At 42.7% G+C, this 23,145-nt stretch overlaps 1 protein-coding gene across 1 annotated transcript in view; it reads left to right on the top strand.

The window, feature by feature from the left end:
* Positions 1 to 23,145, top strand: part of LOC311103009 (supervillin-like) — a gene marked incomplete at its 5' end in the record, with an annotated part of 110,015 nt that overhangs the window by 940 nt on the left and 85,930 nt on the right. The window contains 6 exons of the mRNA XM_084144504.1: positions 11,298 to 11,361; positions 14,502 to 14,593; positions 16,714 to 16,780; positions 16,886 to 17,037; positions 17,407 to 18,175; positions 21,625 to 21,708. Of these exons, the coding sequence (XP_084000630.1) occupies positions 11,298 to 11,361; positions 14,502 to 14,593; positions 16,714 to 16,780; positions 16,886 to 17,037; positions 17,407 to 18,175; positions 21,625 to 21,708 (1,228 nt within the window). The remainder of the gene's footprint in view (positions 1 to 11,297; positions 11,362 to 14,501; positions 14,594 to 16,713; positions 16,781 to 16,885; positions 17,038 to 17,406; positions 18,176 to 21,624; positions 21,709 to 23,145) is intronic.

Here is a 23,145-nt window from a genome sequence, read left to right as displayed (position 1 = left end):
TAGGCGTTCATTGTCTTGATTGATTGTCTATAATTGGCTTATAGTAGTATCTACTGTAAGTCCTCTGTTTGCAGGGATGGGTTTAAGACTTTGGTTGGCTCAGTCTCACCTGACTTAACCAAGGAGGGGTTTCTGAATAAACTAAACCTCTCCCTCATTTTATCTCTTTACGCTATAAGCCCCTCATGGCACATCCTCCTTTGATTACCTTGTCTCTCGTAGCAGAAGCTGAGGGAGGTCAGGGCAGGTGGGTGCGTGTTGGTTTTTATTTTATTAGGATCCCCATTAGCTACTGCACATGCAACAGCTACTCTTCCTGGAGTCCACATATAACGTACAAACACATGACAATGTACAGAACATTAATAGACAAGAACAATATAAGATATTACATTAAATTCTAAATAACAAATACAAATAAGAGTTATATATAGGAAAGACACCAAGAGACAACAAAAATACTATTTACATACGTTCATATTCTTATATACAGTACAGTTAAATTTGGTCTTTAGAAAGAGGTGAGGCACTGTGATGCAATGTTTTTTAATGCTAAACTTGTTTTTATCTGAGTAACCTCTTGGGACAGAGCATTCCACGATGACGTGGCTCTATACATAACTGAGCGATGCATTAAATCTGTTTTTGTATTGGGTACCATGAAGAAACCCATAGTGGTGTGTCTGGTGGGGTATGTATGCATGTTTTGAAGTGTATGCAAATACATTATACAAGTGATTAGGCATTTTCAACACACAAAATGGGTATGTATGTGGTAGGATGGGGGGGTAGTCGGAGTTGTAAATGATCCTGTTGTTGTTTTAGTGACATTTCCTTTTGGGTGCTCTCTAATCGCGGGCTGTTCTGGTCAGGGTAATCTCATCACAGCAGGGACATATGCTCTTGAATGGAGTGAGTATTTTCTGCACACACTAACTTAATAGGCCCAATGTGGGTTTATTGTCTTCTCCAAGTATTAGCACTAGTGTATAGAACCTGTAGCAAGAAATAACTTACTCATAGAACAGTAAACTGGCATTTTGCCGTAAAATACAGTAGGTTTATCATGAAATAAATCACGTCTAACGCGGTTTCAACCAATTGGAATTCAGGATCAGACCTACATTGCCTTCAGAAAGTATTCATACCCCTTGACTTATTCCACATTTTGTTGCAGACTGAATAAAAAAAAAAAAATATATATATATATATATATCTCCCATCTACACACAATGCCCCATAATGACAAAGTGAAAACATGTTTTTAGAAATGTTTTGCAAAGTTATTGATAATGAAATACAGAACTACACTACATGACCAAAAGTATGTGGACACCTGCTCGTCGAACATCTCATTCCAAATCATGGGCATTAATATGGAGTTGGTTCCCCCTTTGCTGCTATAACAGCCTCCACTCTTCTGGGAAGGTTTTCCACTAGATGTTGGAACATTGCTGCGGGAACTTGCTTCCATTAAGCCACGAGCATTAGTGATGTTGGGCGATTAGGCCTGGCTCGCAGTCTGCGTTCTAATTCATCCCAAAGGTGTTCGATGGGGTTGAGGTCAGGGCACTGTGCAGGCCAGTCAAATTATTCGACACCGATCTCGACAAACCATTTCTATATGGACCTCGCTTTGTGCACGGTGGCATTGTCATGCTGAAACAGGAAAGGGCCTTCCCCAAACTGTTGCCACAAAGTTGGAAGCACAGAATCGTCTAGAATGTAATTGTATGCTGTAGCGTTGAGATTTCCCTTCGCTGGAATTAAGGGGCTAGCCCCAACCATGATAAACAGCCCCAGACCATTATTCCTCCTCCACCAAACTTTACAGTTGGCACTACGCATTCTCCTAGCGTCCGCCAAACCCAGATTCGTCCGTAGGACTGCCAGATGGTGAATCGTGATTAATCCCTCCAGAGAACGCGTTTCCACTGCTCCAGAGTCCAATGGTGGCGAGCTTTACACCACTCCAGCCGATGCTTGGCATTGCACATGGTGATCTTAGGCTTGTGTGCGGCTGCTAGGCCGTGGAAACCCATTACATGAGGCTCCCAATGAACAGTTATTGTGCTGACGTTGCTACCAGAGGCAGTTTGGAACTCAATAGTGAGTGTTGCAACCGAGGACAGACGGTTTTTACGCGCTTCAGCACTTGTCGGTCCCATTCTGTGAGCTTGTGTGGGAAGGTGGCATCCTATGGCGGTGCCATGTTGAATGTCACTGAGCTCTTCAGTAAGGCTATTCTACTGCCAATGTTTGTCTATGGAGATTACATGGCTGTGTGCTCAATTTTATACAACTGTCAGCAACTGGTGTAGCTGAAATAGCCGAATCCACTAATTTGAAGGGGTGTCCACATACTTTTGTATACAGTGCATTCGGAAAGTATTCAGACCCCTCGACTTTTTCCACATTTTGTTACGTTTCTTTTTTCACATTTTGTTACGTTTGTTAGATCCTCATCAATCTACACACAATATCCCATAATAACAAAGAAAAACAGGCAGAGCCCCACCTGTTTTGAGCACCAACGGTTTAGCTAAGATATGTATGTATGTACGTATGTATGTACAGTGAGGGGAAAAAGTATTTGATCCCCTGCTGATTTTGTACGTTTGCCCACTGACAAAGACATGATCAGTCTATAATTTTAATGGTAGGTTTATTTGAACAGTGAGAGACAGAATAACAACAAAAAAATCCAGAAAAACGCATGTCAAAAATGTTATCAATTGATTTGTATTTTAATGAGGGAAATAAGTCCCTTTTAAGAGTGTGCTCCTAATCTCAGCTCGTTACCTGTGTAAAAGACACCTGGGAGCCAGACATCTTTAATACTTATTTCCCTCATTAAAATGCAAATCAATTTATAACATTTTTGACATGCGTTTTTCTGGATTTTTTTGTTGTTATTCTGTCCCTTACTGTTCAAATAAACCTACCATTAAAATTATAGACTGATCATGTCTTTGTCAGTGGGCAAACGTACAAAATCAGCAGGGGATCAAATACTTTTTTCCCTCACTGTATGTATGTATGTACAGTTGAAGTTGGAAGTTTACATACACCTTAGCCAAATACATTTAAACTCAGTTTTTCACAATTCCCTGTCTTGGGTCAGTTAGGATCACCACTTTTATTTTAAGAATGTGAAATGTCAGAATAATAGTAGAGTGATTTATTTCAGCTTTTATGTCTTTCATCACATTCCCAGTGGGTAAGAAGTTTACATACACTCAATTAGTATTTGGTAGCATTAAACTGAGCGATGCATTAAATCTGTTTTTGTACTGGGTACCATGAAGAAACCCATAGTGGTGTGTCTGATGGGGTATGTATGTATGCATGTTTTTAAGTGTATGCAAATACATTATACAAGTGGTTAGGCATTTTCAACACACAAAATGGGTGTGTATGTGGTAGAATGGGGGGGTAGTCGGAGTTGTCAATGATCCTGTTGTTGTTTAAGTGACATTTCCTTTTGGGTGCTCTCTAATCGCGGGCTGGGCTGTTCTGGTCAGGGTAATCCCATCTCAGCAGGGACAGATGCTCTTGAATGGAGTGAGTATTTTCTGCACACACTAACTTAATAGGCCCAATGTGGGTTTATTGCCTTCTCCAAGTATTAGCACTAGTGTATAGAACCTGTAGCAATAAATAACTTACTCATAGAACAGTAAACTGGCATTTTGCCGTAAAATACAGTAGGTTTATCATGAAATAAATCACGTCTAACGCGGTTTCAACCAATTGGCATTCAGGATCAGACCTACATTGCCTTCAGAAAGTATTCATACCCCTTGACTTATTCCACATTTTGTTGCAGACTAAACTTTTAAATTGTTTAACTTGGGTCAAACGTTTCGGGTAGCCTTCCACAAGCTTCCCACAATAAGTTGGGTGAATTTTGGCACATTCTTCCTGACAGAGCTGGTGTAACTGAGTCAGGTTTGTAGGCCTCCTTTCTTGTACAAGCTTTTTCAGTTCTGCCCACACATTTTCTATAGGATTGAGGTCAGGGCTTTGTGATGGCCACTCCAATACCTTGACTTTGTTGTCCTTAAGCCATTTTTCCACAACTTTGGAAGTATGCTTGGGGTCATTGTCCATTTGGAAGACCCATTTGCGACCAAGCTTTAACTTCCTGACTGATGTCTTGAGATGTTGCTTCAATATATCCACATCATTTTCCTTCATGATGCCATCTATTTTGTGAAGTGCACCAGTCCCTCCTGCAGCAAAGCACCCCCACAGCATGATGCTGCCACTCTCGTGCTTCACGGTTGGGATGTTATTCTTCGGCTTGCAAGTACCCCCGTAGTCTGTCTTTTTTATGGGGTTTTGGAGCAGTGGCTTCTTCCTTGCTGAGCACCCATTCAGGTTATGTCGATATAGGACTAGTTTTACTGTGGATATAGATACTTTTGTACCCGTTTCCTCCAGCATCTTCACAAGGTCATTTGCTGTTGTTCTGGGATTGATTTGCACTTTTTGCACCAAAGTACGTTCATCTCTAGGAGACAGAACGCGTCCCCTTCCTGAGCGGTATGACGGCTGCGTGGTCCCATGGTGTTTATACTTGCCTACTATTGTTTGTACAGATGAACGTGGTACCTTCAGGTGTTTGGAAATTGCTCCCAAGGATGAACTAGACTTGTGGAGGTCTACAATTTCTTTTTGGAGTTCTTGGCTGATTTTCTTTTGATTTTCCCATGATGTTTAGCAAAGAGGCACTGAGTTTGAAGGTAGGCCTTGAAATACATCCACAGGTACACCTCCAATTGACTCAAATTATGTCAATTAGCCTATCAGAAGCTTCTAAAGTCATGATGTCATTTTCTGGAATTTTCCAAGCTGTTTAAATGCACAGTCAACTTAGTGTATGTAAACTTCTGACCCACTGGAATTGTGAAACAGTGAATTATAAGTGAAATAATCTGTCTGTAAACAATTGTTGGAAAAATTACTTGTGTCATGCACAAAGTAATATCCTAACCGACTTGCCAAAACTATAGTTTGTTAACAAGAAATGTGTGGAGTGGTTAAAAAACGAGTTTTAATAACTCCAAGCTAAGTGTATGTAAACTTCCGACTTCAAATGTACAGTGAGGGGGAAAAAAGTATTTGATCCCCTTCTGATTTTGTACGTTTGCCCACTGACAAAGTAATGATCAGTCTATAATTTTAATGGTAGGTTTATTTGAACAATGAGAGACAGAATAACAACAACAAAATCCAGAAAAACGCATGTCAAATATGTTATAAATTGATTTGCATTTTAATGAGGGAAATAAGTATTTGACCCCCTCTCAATCAGAAAGATTTCTGGCTCCCAGGTGTCTTTTATACAGGTAACGAGCTGAGATTAGGAGCACACTCTTAAAGGGAGTGCTCCTAATCTCAGCTTGTTACCTGTATAAAAGACACCTGTCCACAGAAGCAATCAATCAATCAGATTCCAAACTCTCCACCATGGCCAAGACCAAAGAGCTCTCCAAGGATGTCAGGGACAAGATTGTAGACCTACACAAGGCTGGAATGGGCTTCAAGACCATTGCCAAGCAGCTTGGTGAGAAGGTGACAACAGTTGGTGCGATTATTCGCAAATGGAAAAAACACAAAATAACTGTCAATCTCCCTCAGCCTGGGGCTCCATGCAAGAGCTCACCTCGTGGAGTTGCAATGATCATGAGAACGGTGAGGAATCAGCCCAGAACTACACGGGAGGATCTTGTCAATGATCTCAAGGCAGCTGGGTCCATAGTCACCAAGAAAACAATTGGTAACACACTACGCCGTGAAGGACTGAAATCCTGCAGCGCCCGCACGGTCTCTCTGCTCAAGAAAGCACATATACATGCCCGTCTGAAGTTTGCCAATGAACATCTGAATGATTCAGAGGAGAACTGGGTGGAAGTGTTGTGGTCAGATGAGACCAAAATCGGGCTCTTTGGCATCAACTCAACTCGCCGTGTTTGGAGGAGGAGGAATGCTGCCTATGACCCCAAGAACATCATCCACACGTCAAACATGGAGGTGAAAACATTATGCTTTGGGGGTGTTTTTCTGCTAAGGGGACAGGACAACTTTACCGCATCAAAGGGACAATGGACGGGGCCATGTATCGTCAAATCTTGGGTGAGAACCTCCTTCCCTCAGCCAGGGCATTGAACATGAGTCGTGGATGGTTATTCCAGCATGACAATGACCCAAAACACATGGCCAAGGCAACAAAGGAGTGGCTCAAGAAGAAGCACATTAAGGTCCTGGAGTGGCCTAGCCAGTCTCCAGACCTTAATCCCATAGAAAGTCTGTGGAGGGAGCTGAAGGTTCAAGTTGCCAAACGTCAGCCTTGAAACCTTAATGACTTGGAGAAGATCTGCAAAGAGGAGTGGGAAAAAATCCCTCCTGAGATGTGTGCAAACCTGGTGGCCAACTACAATAAACGTCTGACCTCTGTGATTGCCAACAAGGCTTTTGCCACCAAGTACTAAGTCACGTTTTGCAGAGGGGTCAAATACTTATTTCCTTCATTAAAATGCAAATCAATTTATAACATTTTTGACATGTGTTTTTCTGGATTTTGTTGTTGTTATTCTGTCTCTCACTGTTCAAATAAACCTACCATTAAAATGATAGACTGATCATGTCTTTGTCAGTGGGCAAACGTACAAAATCAGCAGGGGATCAAATACTTTTTTCCCTCACTGTATATGTATATATACAGTGGGGAGAACAAGTATTTTATACACTGCCGATTTTGCAGGTTTTCCTACTTACAAAGCATGTAGAGGTCTGTAATTTTTATCATAGGTACACTTCAACTGTGAGAGACGGAATCTAAAACAAAAATCCAGAAAATCACGTTGTATGATTTTTAAGTAATTCATTTGCATTTTATTGCATGACATAAGTATTTGATACATCAGAAATGCAGAACTTAATATTTGGTACAGAAACCTTTGTTTGCAATTACAGAGATCATACGTTTCCTGTAGGTCTTGACCAGGTTTGCACACACTGCAGCAGGGATTTTGGCCCACTCCTCCATACAGACCTTCTCCAGATCCTTCAGGTTTCGGGGCTGTCGCTGGGCAATACGGACTTTCAGCTCCCTCCAAAGGGTTCAGGTCTGGAGACTGGCTAGGCCACTCCAGGACCTTGAGATGCTTCTTACGGAGCCACTCCTTAGTTGCCCTGGCTGTGTGTTTCGGGTCGTTGTCATGCTGGAAGGCCCAGCCACGACCCATCTTCAATGCTCTTACTGAGGGAAGGAGGTTGTTGGCCAAGATCTCGCGATACATGGCCCCATCCATCCTCCCCTCAATACGGTGCAGTCGTCCTGTCCCCTTTGCAGAAAAGCATCCCCAAAGAATGATGTTTTCACCTCCATGCTTCACGGTTGGGATGGTGTTCTTGGGGTTGTACTCATCCTTCTTCTTCCTCCAAACACGGCGAGTGGAGTTTAGACCAAAAAGCTCAATTTTTGTCTCATCAGACCACATGACCTTCTCCCATTCCTCCTCTGGATCATCCAGATGGTCATTGGCAAACTTCAGACGGGCCTGGACATGCGCTGGCTTGAGCAGGGGGTCCTTGCGTGTGCTGCAGGATTTTAATCCATGACGGCGTAGTGTGTTACTAATGGTTGTCTTTGAGACTGTGGTCCCAGCTCTCTTCAGGTCATTGACCAGGTCCTGCCGTGTAGTTCTGGGCGGATCCCTCACCTTCCTCATGATCATTGATGCCCCACGAGGTGAGATAATAATAATATGCCATTTAGCAGACGCTTTTATCCAAAGCGACTTACAGTCGTGCGTGCATACATTTTTGTGTATGGGTGGTCCCGGGGATCAAACCCACTACCTTGGCGTTACAAGCGCCGTGCTCTACCAGCTGAGCTACAGAGGACCATCTTGCATGGAGCCCCAGACCGAGGGTGATTGACCGTCATCTTGAACTTCTTCCATTTTCTAATAATTGCGCCAACAGTTGTTGCCTCCTCACCAAGCTGCTTGCCTATTGTCCTGTAGCCCATCTCAGCCTTGTGCAGGTCTACAATTTTATCCCTGATGTCCTTACACAGCTTGCTGGTATTGGCCATTGTGGAGAGGTTGGAGTCTGTTTGATTGAGTGTGTGGACAGGTGTCTTTTATACAGGTAACGAGTTCAAACAGGTGCAGTTAATACAGGTAATGAGTGGAGAACAGGAGGGCTTCTTAAAGAAAAACTAACAGGTCTGTGAGAGCCGGAATTCTTACTGGTTGGTAGGTGATCAAATACTTATGTCATGCAATAAAATGCAAATGAATTACTTAAAAATCATACAATGTGATTTTCTGGATTTTTGTTTTAGATTCCGTCTCTCACAGTTGAAGTGTACCTATGATAAAAATTACAGACCTCTACATGCTTTGTAAGTAGGAAAACCTGCAAAATTGGCAGTGTATCAAATACTTGTTCTCCCCACTGTATGTGTGTGTGTTAATATTACTTTTTTTGCCTGTTTTGCATGTTATTTTGGCATTAATAAGTGTCACATATCAGTTTGCAAACAATGTAAAAAAAATATATTGAGTTAATAAAGCCGCAAACAGACATGGTATATATTTTTGGTTTCTTGAGTAAGGCCGCTCCAAAATGCAGGTGTTTCAGCCTAGCTCAGTGATTTCAGTGGTGGTGGGGCAGCCAGCAGAAAATACAGAGTGTAGGGGTTGGTAATGTTCTCTAGTTGCGCCGTGCGAAATCTACGTGGAGAGCGCAAAAATTCAAGCCCTTTGGGTGCTGCCATAGTTACATTAGAAGTGCCCATCCAAGAAGGCTCAAGGTCATTGGCCACAGATAAAATATATATTTACCGTAGCTTTGTTTGGACTGTTCATATCAACATCATACTTTCAAAATCTTAGCTAGCAAGCTAGACAAGCAGTCATCATCATGTCATATGAAGAGAAATTGTAGATCAAACGTATCAGTGCTCATCGGCTATTGGACATAAACATTACACATTATGGCAGTTATTTTATTTTCATGACTGTCTTCATCCATAACTGTCAGTTATATGGTTTATACGTAATTGTGCCAGCCCTAAGTGTGATCAGACTTGTTATTTTATTTGTATAATTTTTTTTGGGGGGTGGGGTAGATCAGCTTTAATATTGCTGATAGATTGTAACTTCCATCAATGTAATTGTCTGAATCACTTCCAATCCCTCATGTTTTTTTCCCTCGCAAATATATATATATATATATATATATATATATATATATACACTACCGTTCAAACGTTTAGGGTCACATAGAAATATCCTTGTTTTCGAAATAAATAAATAATTGTCCTTTAAAATAACATCAAATTGATCAGAAATACAGTGTAGACATTGTTAATGTTGTAAATGGCTATTGTAGCTGGAAACGGCTGATTTTTAATGGAATGTCTACATAGGCGTACAGAGGCCCATTATCAGCAACCATCAGTCCTGTGTTCCAATGGTACGTTGTGTTTGCTAATCCAAGTTTATCATTTTAAAAGGCTAATTGATCATTAGAAAACCCTTTTGCAATTGTATTAGCACAGCTGAAAACTGTTGTGCTGATTTAAAGAAGCAATAAAACTGGCCTTCTTGAGACTAGTTGAGTATCTGGAGCATCAGCAATTGTGGGTTCGATTACAGGATCAAAATGGCCAGAAACAAATAACTTTCTTCTGAAACTCGTCAGTCTATTCTTGTTCTGAGAAATGAAGGCTATTCGATGCGAGAAATTGCCAAGAAACTGAAGATCTCACCTCACAGGTCCTCAACTGGCAGCTTCATTAAATAGTACCCGCAAAACACCAGTCTCAACGTCAACAGTGAAGAGGCGACTCCGGGATGCTGACCTTCTAGGCAGAGTTGCAAAGAAAAAGCCATATCTCAGACTGGCCAATAAAAATAAAAGATTAAGATGGGCAGTCTGAGATATGGCTTTTTCTTTGCAACTCTGCCTAGAAGGTCAGCATCCTGGAGTCGCCTCTTCACTGTTGACGTTGAGACTGGTGTTTTGCGGGTACTATTTAATGAAGATGCCAGTTGAGGACCTGTGAGGCGCCTGTTTCTCAAACTAGACACTAATGTTTTTGTCCTCTTGCTCAGAAGGCCAGTTTTATTGCTTCTTTAATCAGCACAACAGTTTTCAGCTGTGCAAACATAATTGCAAAAGGGTTTTCTAATGATCAATTAGCATTTTAAAATGATCAACTTGGATTAGCAAACACAACGTGCCATTGGAACACAGGACTGATGGTTGTTGATAATGGGCCTCTGTACGCCTATGTAGATATTCCATTAAAAATCAGCCGTTTCCAGCTACAATAGCCATTTACAACATTAACAATGTTTACACTGTATTTCTGATCAAGTTTATGTTATTTTAATGGACAAAGAAATTGATTTTCTTTCGAAAACAAGGAAAGTTCTAAGTGACCCTAAACTTTTGAACGGTAGTGTATATACATATACATACATACACATGCATATACACATATGTACATATAAATACATATATATACATATCCTTTTTAAAAATATATTTCCCTTTATTACTTTCCAACCCCACCACCCCTTCCCTAATTGGAGTAAACTAGTGAACAACAACACTTAGTGTGATCAGACTTAAAGCATCCATTAGTCTCAATTAAAAGTAATCAAACATCTATCGCCTTGAGCTGTGACATCATAGCGACAAGCCACTTTAGAAAGATCTGTACCGCAATTTAGTGTGTGTGTGTGTGTGTGTGTGCGCGTGCGCACGTCTTTGTGAGATAGCTGTCTGAACTCACCTGGTTTCATGTTCAAATAAACACCAGGCTGCATCCCAATTGCCACTCTATTCCCTATGTAGTGCACCACTAATTTAATGCCAGGGCCCATAGGGCTCTGTTGAAAAGTACTGCGTTATATAGGGAATAGGTGCCATTTGGGATGCACTCACTTACACATTGCTCTCGTTATTAAAACCCAAAGGCTGCACACATCTCTTATTGGTCAACATGGTTCAATAAAACAGGTTTTAGTTTTCCAATGTATTCATTTATTTCCTCTGTGGTATTGCAAGTCCACTTGATTAATGTCATACATAGAGAAATGTTGCTGAATTACCTTAAGACGCCTCTAATACACTCTTTTTAATGTTTGGTCATTAAAAAGTGTAAAGTTGGACCATTCAAAATGGCCTCACTCCCTTCACTCAAGTGATGAAGAACTCTGAGTATGGTCTAATAGTCTAAATTATGTTTTCTCTCTCCTTCTCTCTAGGACTTGGGAGTGAGACCCCCATCAAACTTGGGAAGGCAAGACTTTTACAGAAGAGGGCTCTTAGGTAAGATGCCATTTTTTTCACGGATAATATCAATATTTGTGTATTGTTTCGGTTCTGTATACGGTATCATTGCGCGTCTAATAGTCTCTCTTCAGCCTGTGTATGCCGCTTTGCTGCCGTGGGTGTCTGTGTGTACGTTACACATCATTCCCATTGGGACAGTTTCCAAGCGAAGTGAGAAAGTGAAGGATAAGGTCACTCTAGTGTGAACGCCACTGCAGCATTGGTGTGATTGCATTGTGTCAACGTTTTGGCCTGGTGTCAAATATTCCACCCCGCTGCCACCCATGACTCCACAGCTCTGCATACGTTTACGGTATCTGTTTATGAGAGTTATTGGTTGTCCATTATGTTTGTGTCATCCTTTACTCAAATGATTAAATACTTCAGAAAAATGGGTGTGTCATGTGTTCTTTGCCATGTAATGTGCTAGTTCATCTGCCAAAACCCAAAAGGATGTGTTCCTCTTCTCAACGGCCCCTTCCTTCAGATAGTCTTGTTGTATATTTCATACCACAACTGGTTTGCGGTGAAGAAGTCCAACCCACACTATTACAAACGGCCCTCCTAGATATTTTAAGGGTGTTCTTTTCCTATCGTAATGCTTTGCAACAATAGACGTAACAGGTCTTAGTGTGTTAGTGTCGTAGATTTGAGTCAGTGTGAATAGATCAACAGGATCTACGTCTACGACCTTGATGTAATAAGCCTATTACTGAAAATAAATGCACATAGTTTTGATAATTAATTACCTATTTTAGTTGCGAATAGGAACAACTTGGGTCAAGATTCACTGGTCGGCTATTTAGATTATTGAACGTGTTTCAAAACAATCTTTCTTCCAAATATATTTTTTAAACATTTGGATGTCCTCATGACCTCTGAGAATCCAGTTCCCCTTTTTCTAACCCAGCCAATGATTCCTCTTTCAGTGCATTTGTTTTCAGTGCATTTGTGTGAGTGTGCGTCCCAAATGACACCCTATTCCCTAAATAGTGCACCACTAATATCAATACTTTTGGGTGGTGCACTATAGGGAATAGGGTGCCATTTGAGATACAACCAGAATATAATGACATTGTTCATTTCTGCTTACTGAAATTAACCCATGGACATTGTTCTGACCAATGATTTATATACTGTATACACTAGATGACTGACAGGGGGGCGCTGATTTGAAACCGCTGCGCCACTATTTTACTACTCCCCCACCATTCGTACAAAATATTTTGGAAGCAGTAGAAATGCATTTATTAATGTCTACATTTTGTTTTTGCCACATTTATTCTGTTACAGACGCCTTAAAGTATACTTATATTATGTGAGCTAAACATTCAAATAAAAACATTTAAATATAGAAAAACTATTTTTTATGAGAGCACTAATGTTACTGTTCCCACTACCACAACAAAATACTTAAATACATGTAATTTTGTCCTTAACATAAACTCAGCAAAAAAAAAGAAACGTCCCTTTTTCAGGACCCTGTCTTTCAAAGATAATTTGTAAAAATCAAAATAACTTCACAGATCTTCATTGTAAAGGGTTTAAACCCTGTTTCCCATGCTTTTTCAATGAACCATTAACAATTAATGAACATGTACCTGTGGAACAGTCGTTAAGACACTAACAGCTTACAGACGGTAGGCAATTAAGGTCACAGTTATGAAAACATAGGACATTAAAGAGGCCTTTCTACTGACTCTGAAAAACAACAAAAGAAAGATGCCCAGGGTCCCTGCTCATCTGCGTGAACGTGCCTTAGGCATGCTGCAAGGAGGCATGAGGACTGCAGATGTGGCCAGGGCAATAAATTGCAATGTCCGTATTGTGAGACGCCTAAGACAGCGCTACAGGGAGACAGGACGGACAGCTGATCGTACTCACAGTGACAGACCACGTGTAACAACACCTGCACAGGATCGGTACATCTGAACGTCACACCTGCGGGACAGGTACAGGATGGCAACAACAACTGCCCAAGTTACACCAGGAACGCACAATCCCTCCATCAGTGCTCAGACTGTCCGCAATAGGCTGAGAGAGGCTGGACTCAGGGCTTGTAGGCCTGTTGTAAGGCAGGTCCTCACCAGACATCACCGGCAACAACGTCACCTATGGGCACGAACCCACCGTCGCTGGACCAGACAGGACTGGCAAAAAGTGCTCTTCACTGACGAGTCGCGGTTTTGTCTCACCAGGGGTGATGGTTGGATTCGCGTTTATCGTCGAAGGAATGAGCGTTACACCCGAGGCTTGTACTCTGGAGCGGGATCGATTTGGAGGTGGAGTGTCCGTCATGGTCTGGGGTGGTTTGTCACAACATCATCAGACTGAGCTGGTTGTCATTGCAGGCAATCTCAACGCTGTGCGTAACAGGGAAGACATCCTCCTCCCTCATGTGGTACCCTTCCTGCAGGCTCATCCTGGCATGACCCTCCAGCATGACAATGCCACCAGCCATACTGCTCGTTCTGTGCGTGATTTCCTGCAAGACAGGAATGTCAGTGTTCTGCCATGGCCAGCGAAGAGCCCGGATCTCATTCCCATTGAGCACGTCTGGGACCTGTTGGATCGGAGGGTGAAGACTAGGGTCATTCCCCCCAGAAATGTCCGGGAACTTGCAAGTGCCTTGGTGGAAGAATTGGGTAACATCTCACAGCAAGAACTGGCAAATCTGGTGCAGTCCATGAGGAGGAGATGCACTGCAGTACTTAATGCAGCTGGTGGCCACACCAGATACTGACTGTTACTTTTGATTTTGACCCCCCCTCCCTTTGTTCAGGGACACATTATTCCATTTCTGTTAGTCACATGTCTGTGGAACTTGTTCAGTTTATGTCTCAGTTGTTGAATCTTGTTATGTTCATACAAATATTTACACATGTTAAGTTTGCTGAAAGTAAACGCAGTTGACAGTGAGAGGACGTTTCTTTTTTTGCTGAGTTTATAATTGAAATACTGTAGAATTCTATTCATTCCTATGGAGGACTGCTTCTTCTGAGGAGAGCCAATATGGCTGACCGGTGGCTTCAAAGCCTCTCATTGGCCAATACATAGCATTCGCATACTATTGTTTAGATACATAATTGGTTCTGACTGACTGAGCTGTTCTGTTTTTATTTATGCCCCCCCTGCAGCTTCCAGAAAGTGTTCTCGTTCGAAGAGAAGGACGACCCGGCCAAGAACACCAAGGATATAGATATCAATCTCTTGGCAAGCCTCCCTAAAGGTGACTCAGGGCTTTCTGTTTCAGCATGCTGTGCCGCATGAAACACATGACTCCATCTGACAAAGGCTCCATCTCAAATGGCACCCTTTTCTCTACATAGTGCACTACTTTTGACCAGAGCCCTTTTGGGCACTTCAAAACGTTCGTAATCTAATGCCTGCCTCAGACCACTCGTAGAACAGCTAAGTGTGTTGTTAGATGCTTTTTTTGCCCTCCCACATGACTTTATACACAAGTTCTCCGCTAAACATAGAATCACATGTTTTATCCATCTCTCTGTGACATCCGATAACTTCAGAACAAAGTTGACTACAAATACAACGTTCTCATTGCAAGTGTTACATAGAAGCAATGTATAAAAATATGTTTCAAATGAAAACCGAGATGATTGCATTAAATTATAGACAGTAGGCTATAGGCCTATTTCAATCATATTGAAATACATTTCATATTCAATCAATTGTTCTATTTTGCTACTTGTAGGCTACTTTCTGTAATTTGTCTCAATATATTTATTGATGAGTAGCCTAACATGTGTGCAATGATGTGCCAAATCTGGGATTTTAGTGAATTTTTATTGGGTAAGCATAGAATAAGCTGCCTCAATATTTGCAGCTGTAGGTAGTAATATCTATAGGAGCTGATGTTGTCAGTATTGTGAAATAATTGTAATGTTAAGGAAAGATTTGAATGAAGAAAGCTGATCCAAGAGCAGCGCTCCCTTTCTTTCGATCCAATCAGTATCGACACATGCTCCAACGATGCACTTAGCGACCGTTCTCTCTGCGGCTGTTGTAGGAAAATGCATCGTTAAAACACTTGTACAACTAAGTTCCATCGCTGTCGGGAAACCGGGCCCTGGGCGATCCATATCACAATAAATTGACTGAATTATCACGATAACGATAAATAGAACGTTAAGTTTATACCATGAATGTGCACCACAGTTATTTATTTATATTACCCTTAAACTTCTACTACTACATTGAATGTTGTAGCTATCAATTGTTCCATTAACAATCACCCATATTAGAAAACGTATTTAAATTCAAACTTCACATTTCTCTAGTAGGACTCTATAGGTTATTTATCATAATAAACGATATCAGCAAATGTCCACGATAAGTGGTCTGTTTGGTCGGTGTCGATAATTTTAGGTGACATTTTCAGTTTAATGTCATGTCTGCTAGACCCTCAGTGTGTGCTCACACAGTCAGAGAGGCCAGGGCACATGGCACTTGGAGTGTGTGTTTGGTTTGCTTGTTTTGTTTCTGTTGTGTATTAAAAAGTTGCTCTATTACATGTGTTGTCCAGCAGTAACACGCATAACAAGCTCTAGACTGGGCTGTTCTGTTTATCCTGACTACAGTGCAACTCCTTTCCTACTAGCTCATGGGATAGGACTCTGTCTGTCTGTCCTCCTAGAGGGGCAGTCTGGTTCAATCCAACCCAATAGGCCATTACCTGACTGCCCTGCTCTGGCTGCGTTTACACAGGCTGATCAATTCTGATATTTTGGCCTGTAATTGGTCTTTTGACCAATCAGATTAGATCTTTCACTAATAATTGCCCAAAAGATCAGAATTGGGCTTCCTGTGTAAACACAGCCTATGGGTTTGGGTGAATTCTGTGTGATCTTTTGGTCTCTATGTAGGCACTAGGTGGGCTCATTATTTTAAGATCAATCACATGAAAGATTCAATGTAACCACTTATTTCGCTAAGTCAATTAGTCAGTGGCAGATTGGACTCTTTCTATTATCTTTTATTGTCGAGGTGGGATGCAGATTTGGTCAGTTCCTTGTGAATGTGTGTCTCAGCAATTTGTCACTGTGTTGTAGAGAACAGAGTAGGCTACTGAAGGAATCGTCACCTCCTTATAGTTCAATAACAAGACCCACAAGCAAACCGAGATCTATTCTTGTTCTAGATGTGACAGTAGCCTGTCCCAGATCGGTTTGAATTACAGTAAACTCTGTTGGCTAATGTGAGCTTAAACTGTCCAACCTCATCTGCTGTGACGTCTCTCGCTCTCTTATAATGACTACTGAATTGAATAAACTTGGACTACTTTCCAGTTGTATCCTGTTTAACGTACCTGTGTGTTTTTCATCTGTCCAGTTTCAGAATTGAGGAAGCGTTTTGAAGGCATCAGCCCTACCACTAGCTGTGACTGGGAAATGAACAGGTACAACCGAGACATTCAGCTCCATCAACCATGTAATGAATTGTGATAAATGAGAACTTGTGTGTGTCACTGTGTGTGTATCTGACTCTGTGTCTCACTGTGCAGGAAGGAGAGGATTGCCCGGCGGTTGGAAGGCATAGAGAGCGAAGTGCAACCCGCCATATTACCCAGCAGCCCAGGCCTGGTGACCAATCGGCTGCTAGAGGAAGACACGCCCCGTTACACACGTGCCTCAGACACCTGTGACCCCTGTGTTGGTGAGGACACACTATAGAGTACCCTGTGTCAGTGAGGACAAGGACACCTAGGCACAACAGAATACACAATCTACCAGTCACTAAACAGAACAAATTGTACCTGGAGTTCCTACATGGCTGCATCAGCTACTTACGCAGCCCACAGAATGACAGAACTAGAGCATAGTTAGAGCTCCATATAGCATATCAATAAAGAAACCTGACCCATGCTTTTGAATATGAATTTGGTCAATAATTGCTTACAGTATTAAATCAGTTGCAAGATATGCATTGACATCATGCATTATATATTACTTGCGTAGTGTTTTAGTCCTACATACTGTAATAGTCTAAAGCAGTAAGGGTCTCTCACTCTATCCCCAGTCACAGTACAATGTTACAGTAAGGAGGACATGGAGAGTCCAGAGATGATGACCCATCAGCAGGTCACTGCTCCAGAGAGGCAGTCCAGAGCCCGGTGCCGACCCGAGGAACACACCCAGACCGTCCTCACCGAACCCACAGACCCTGCTGGTACCGACCTGGACTCCAAGGTGGAGCGGATTGCCCGCTACAAGGCGGAAAGGCGTCGCCAGCTGGCCGAGCGCTATGGCATCTCGCTGGACCAAGAGCCAGACACCATTGCCACCGACCACTTATTTTCCCGATACGGCACCTCCAGTGGACACAGTGAGTTGGCGTCTTCCTCTGAGAGGCAACAGGGCTACACACACCCCGAAATACGCTGCAGGGCAGAGTCTGTGGGGGATGAACCCTCCTACACATCCAGCAGCAACAGGGTGGGGAGAGTGGCCCCCCAGCCAAGGGTTTACGGCGAGCCTGGCCAGGGGCGACCCAGGGTGGACTCATTCACGGAGAGGGAGAGGGTGGGGAACCTGGAGAACCAGCGCAGGGCGGCTCAGCAGGAGAGGAACGTCAAAGCCCCCGAGCCACAGCAGCCATCTTCCTCCACCTACATGGATGTGACGTCATCGACCTCGGCCAAAGTGCCCGTTGCTAAGGACTACACCATCATGGGGTTGCCCCCCAGCTCGCCCAAGACGGGCCGGAAGTCCTTGCTGCCCTCCCCCAAACAGGAGGTGTCCCCTGGGGACCTGTTCATAGAGCAACAGTCCCACAACATCCTCAGCAGAAAGGGGTTAGTGGCCCTACCTTCTACACCTCTCTCTTTCTTTCTCTCTATGTACAGTATCTCTGTCCCCTTACTGTAAACAAAACAGATGGAGAGAAAGAGATGGTCTCTGTATCTCCCTCTCTCACACACACACACACACACACACACACACACACACACACAAACTGCGTCTCCTTGATGCCTTTAACAGAACTAGAGGGTCTGTGCTCATCTCCAGCCCAGAGCCTGTCCTCCTCTCTGACCCCGGCCCTATGTTAGCGTGTGACTGTGTGTTTGTGCGTTAGCGTGTGCGTGAGGAGACGCTCCCGTGTGTGTCCTCCTATGGAAGGATGGGTGGGCTGCGTTTGGGACTGGAAGATGACACACCATCCATTAGGCTTGCAGTCCACTCATCGCTCGCCCCCTCACAAAGTCGTCCTCTTGGCAGGAACATTGAATGTGTCCCAAATGGCACCCTATTCCCTATATAGTGCGCTATTTTTGACACCACTGGTCCAAAGTAGTGCACTATATAGGGAATAGGGTACCCTTTGGGATGCACACATTATTTCATACAGTAAAGAAACAGCAATCTGATCCCAGAGCAGTTGTCTGGAGTGGAATTAAAGTGCAGCGCAGGCAGGCTCAGTTGGTCCAAAAGGGTTCAAACAGACGCAGCTGGGCCTGGGAGGACTGAAATCTGAACTGAACTCAGATCAGGCATTGATGGTGCTGCTGCATGTCTTTCATGTTCAGGTGGTTTAACAGCAACCTGTACGATTAAGCTGATAAGTTAGACTAGATAAAAGGAGCTGCTTTGGTGCTTAGTTGAAGTCAAAATTATATTAAGAATCTACTATAATTGCAAAGTTGTTATCCCACTATGACTGAGCCAAAGTCACCCAAATCCCTTTATTTCCTTTATTTCAGGAGGTGAAACTGTAATGGTGTCATGTTCTAAGAAATGGCACTCTCAATGTTAATGTCCCCACCAAATAGTTAAGGGATATTTCATTTGGGATTCACAGTCCTGGCCAATGCAGTTCTGTGTCTGGAGACATTGCATTTTCCAATGTTCTCTCCAGTGCTCTTCATACTCCTCCCCTCAGTCCCTCAGTCTTATTTAAACAGCCAGCTCTTGGCCTAGCTGTACCCTGCTGGTACTAAATGTTGACTAACTAAGGGGGACAGTTAGATTCCACATCCCACCAGGCATTTCTCTCTCCCTCATCTGTCCGTCTGTCTTTCTCTCTGTCTTTCACTCTGTCTCTCTCTTTCACTCTGTCTCGCTTTCATTCTGTCTGTGTCTCCGTGTCGCTCTCTGTGTCTGTCGCTCTCTCTGTCTCTCACTATCGGGTTTCAAAACTTGCCAGCAGCTGTGTTGTGTTAGCCATCAGGAGGGGTGTTTGGTTAGGGGGCGCACTGTGTGACTCCTCAGTCAGAACTATGACAGCATACAGAGACACAGCTGGGACTGATGAAGGCCAGCAACACCATGCCAAACTGCCCGCCTGGAGAAAGAGTTTAGGGTTTAGGACATGGAGCAGAGGGCTAGTGGTCTGTCACTCATTTGCTTTCCTCTGTCTCTGTCTCTGTCTCTGTCTGTCTCTGTCACTCCAAGGACTATATAAAGTGTATTTTTGAAATCTTTAGAAATCTTTGGTTGTTTACTACACTATCTTACTCACTCTGTTTAGCACATGGCCTCACATGTGAATTATTAAAGGGTGGGGCTAAGGCTTAAGAGGGTGTGAACGATGCTGAATGGTGTAGACAAAGAAGAGCTCTCCTGTAGGTGTACCAAAACATTCAACGGCCATTTTCTCAAAAGTGGGGTTACAAGTTGATCAATTTTCAAAGCAGAATTACTTTCCCATTGTTCTTCAACTGCAGTGTATGATATACCATTTTCTAGCTCTGAGTCTCTACTTTTATCCAATGTAAAAAACACAATTTCAAATTTTCCTACATAGGACCGAGCCGGTCGGTCACATATCGTCCCGCGACACCCTGCTTTCTTCCTTTTGTTCTCCTCTACAGAAAGACATGACTATTTATTTAAACATCTCTCCTTTGTGTATAGAATATATAGAAGTCATATGCCTATTCACAGTCCAGCACAGCCCTCTTTACTAGGAAGTTATGACTCAGTCCTGGCTTTTGTTCAGGCCCCATAGAGACCATCTGAGTCACATGTTGTTGCCCTCTGCTGGGTGAGAGAGAGGGCATGGCTCTGGATATCTGGTAGGACAGATAAGGAAGTTCATATACTATGTAGCCACATGGGACAGGACTACGCTGGGATTTTTGCCTTCCTTCTTTAGGACCAAATCATGCACGTGCATTGTACACAATAGGCTACATCAGTTGAATGTATACCTATACTTTCCCATATACAGTGCCTTCATAAAGTATTCAACCCCCTTGACTTTTTCCATGTTTTGTTGCATTAAAGCCATTAAACTGTAATTTAAAATTACTATTGCCTTATGGTGAAATCCCTGAGCAGTTTCCTTACTCTATGGCAACTGAGTTGGGAAGGACGCCTGTATCTTTAATGCCACAGTGTATAAATACACCATCCAAAGCCTTATTAATAACTTCATCATGCTCAAAGCGATATTCATTCTGCTTTTTTAAAATCTTTCTTCCAAGCGGTGCCCTTCTTTGCGAGGCATTGGAAAACCTTCCTGGACTGGTTGAATATGTGCTTGAAATTCACTACTTGACTGAGGGACCTTAGAGATAATTGTATGTGTGGGGTAGTTATTCAAAAATCATGTTAACCAATATTATTGCATGCAGAGTGAGTCCATGCAACTTATTATGAAGGCACTGAACATGTACAGTACACTGTGTGCATTGCAATACATGCTGCTGTTTGTGTTATGTCTGTATTACAGGAGGTTGGTGGCACCTTAATTGGGGAGGACGGGCTTGTGGTAATGGCTGGAATGGAATCAGTGGAATGGTATCAAATGCATCAAGCACATGGTTTGATGCCATTCCATTTGCTCCGTTCCAATCATTATTATGAGCTGTTCTCCCCTCAAAAGCCTCCACTGGTCTGTATGGTCCTATTATTTTCATAAGCCCCAATTGATGTACAGTATGTTCATTTATTGTTTGATATTTCATCATTTGTTGACATCTCTCCAAATACCAGATTCATAAGAGCTCTCACTAGACTACTAGAGAATGGGATATCCAGGCAGAAGGATGGTATTTTTTGGTCAAGTACAATGTGAAGTCAATCATGTGTGTGCTACAAGTGAAACACTGGGCAGTCTAGCCGCTAGCCACTCACTCATCCAGTGTGTGTCCAAAAGTACACCCTATTCTCTATATAGTGCACTACTTTTGACCAGAGCTCCATAGGGCTCTGGTCAAACGTAGTGCACTACATGGGAATAGTAGGGTGCCAGTTTGGACATAGTCGCTGACTCACTGCATTTCCCGTCCCATTGGTACAGCCCGGAAGTGAAACCAACCAGCGATTGGTTCCTCCAGACTGATTCGGCGGGCAACATCCAGTCCCTTATCAACTGGCCCTCCAGGTACAGGGTGTGTCTGACCCTCCCTCCCTCCCCTCCACATTCCCATCTCTTAACCTATCCCATCATGGCATTGTCGCATGTGACCTCTGACCTCACCCACCATCAACATTAATGGGTGTTGCTGTGGTTTAATTTCATTGACCAAATGTTTCACCTCCCTGCCCCCATTCAGGCTGTCCAATGACTCTACAGACATTTATATCTCAATGACTTATAGAGTTGTAGAGTTACTTACAGTAAGTGTTCTATTGCAGAACTCTGTTACTCCCTGTTTCTCTGCTGACTAGGCCAGACTGAGGGAGAGAGAGAGGGGAGGATGATGCTGGGAGTCAGACAGTGGGAGAAAACCCTTTAGTCACGACTCATCCCCCGCTCCTCTGTCTTTACTCAGCAGATATATCCAGTACTGTATCCTCTCTCCCTCAGGCCCACACACAGTCAGATAAATTGGTAATTAGAGCTGGAAAAATTATTGCTGTTAGCTCCATTTGCTCTTCTTCATTTCCTTTTTCTAGATTTGAACAATCAGATCATTGGATCTGGGCTCAAAGCAGTAGCAACCTTGTGATTACAGACAGACAACGGAGTCCAGTAGAGTTATGCTGACTAGATGTCTATATTCATGACATTGACAGGTCTTTGTTATTATAGTAGACCATTTCTGACCCACTAAACCTATTATCAGGTTCAAGTCACAAATGGGTTGTAAATACACAAGTGAGGGGGTTATCAGTAAAGTCACGCAGTGTCTGTTGCTCTGCAGTATAATCAGATATCAGCCTAGAATTGTTAGCCTAACTAAATAAAGAACAGCTGAACCTCTAGCTATGGCTACTGGATTTACTCATAAAGGAATGTGTCGTTCAGAGATGAGGAGAAAAGAAGACTGAGCTAACTTGCCACAGCCAGGCCTAGGCCCTGTTGCCCACCAGATTCACAAAACGCAATCTAAAACGAGAAATGGCAACTTTGCTTAACTTTCCTCATAAGTCTATAGTGTAAATGTATAGTTAAAGGTGTTTTCATCTCGATATCAAATCATTTCTGGGCAACAATTACGTACCTTACTGTGATTTGTTTTCAATTAAAATGGTCAAAGCGATATATTTGTTAGGACTGCCTGAGTTAGGAAGGGGAAAACTGAAAAATATGTTAATGGAAGGGAGGTTTGGAACTCTCTCATTGGTCTGACTAATTTACTGCCCGGTGATGTCCCCAGCGAGGCCAAAGCTCCCATCCCACCAAAACAGGCTGAAATTTCATGCAGGCTCTTACACTAAAAGCGCATTATCATTATTTTCACAATTTCACAGTATTATTCCAACAGTATTATTAAAACACAGGAAAATCATGTTGTTGACTGCACTGGGCCTTTAAGGAAAAAATTGCAGTTAAGAAGATATTTCTTCTGAAGATATGCTATGTGAATCCAGGCCC

The sequence above is a fragment of the Coregonus lavaretus genome (assembly GCF_964263955.1).
Source record: "Coregonus lavaretus genome assembly, chromosome: 2".
Taxonomy (NCBI): domain Eukaryota; kingdom Metazoa; phylum Chordata; class Actinopteri; order Salmoniformes; family Salmonidae; genus Coregonus; species Coregonus lavaretus.
Note: the sequence above shows the minus strand (reverse complement) of the source record. Positions and strands in the feature narration are given on the sequence as shown.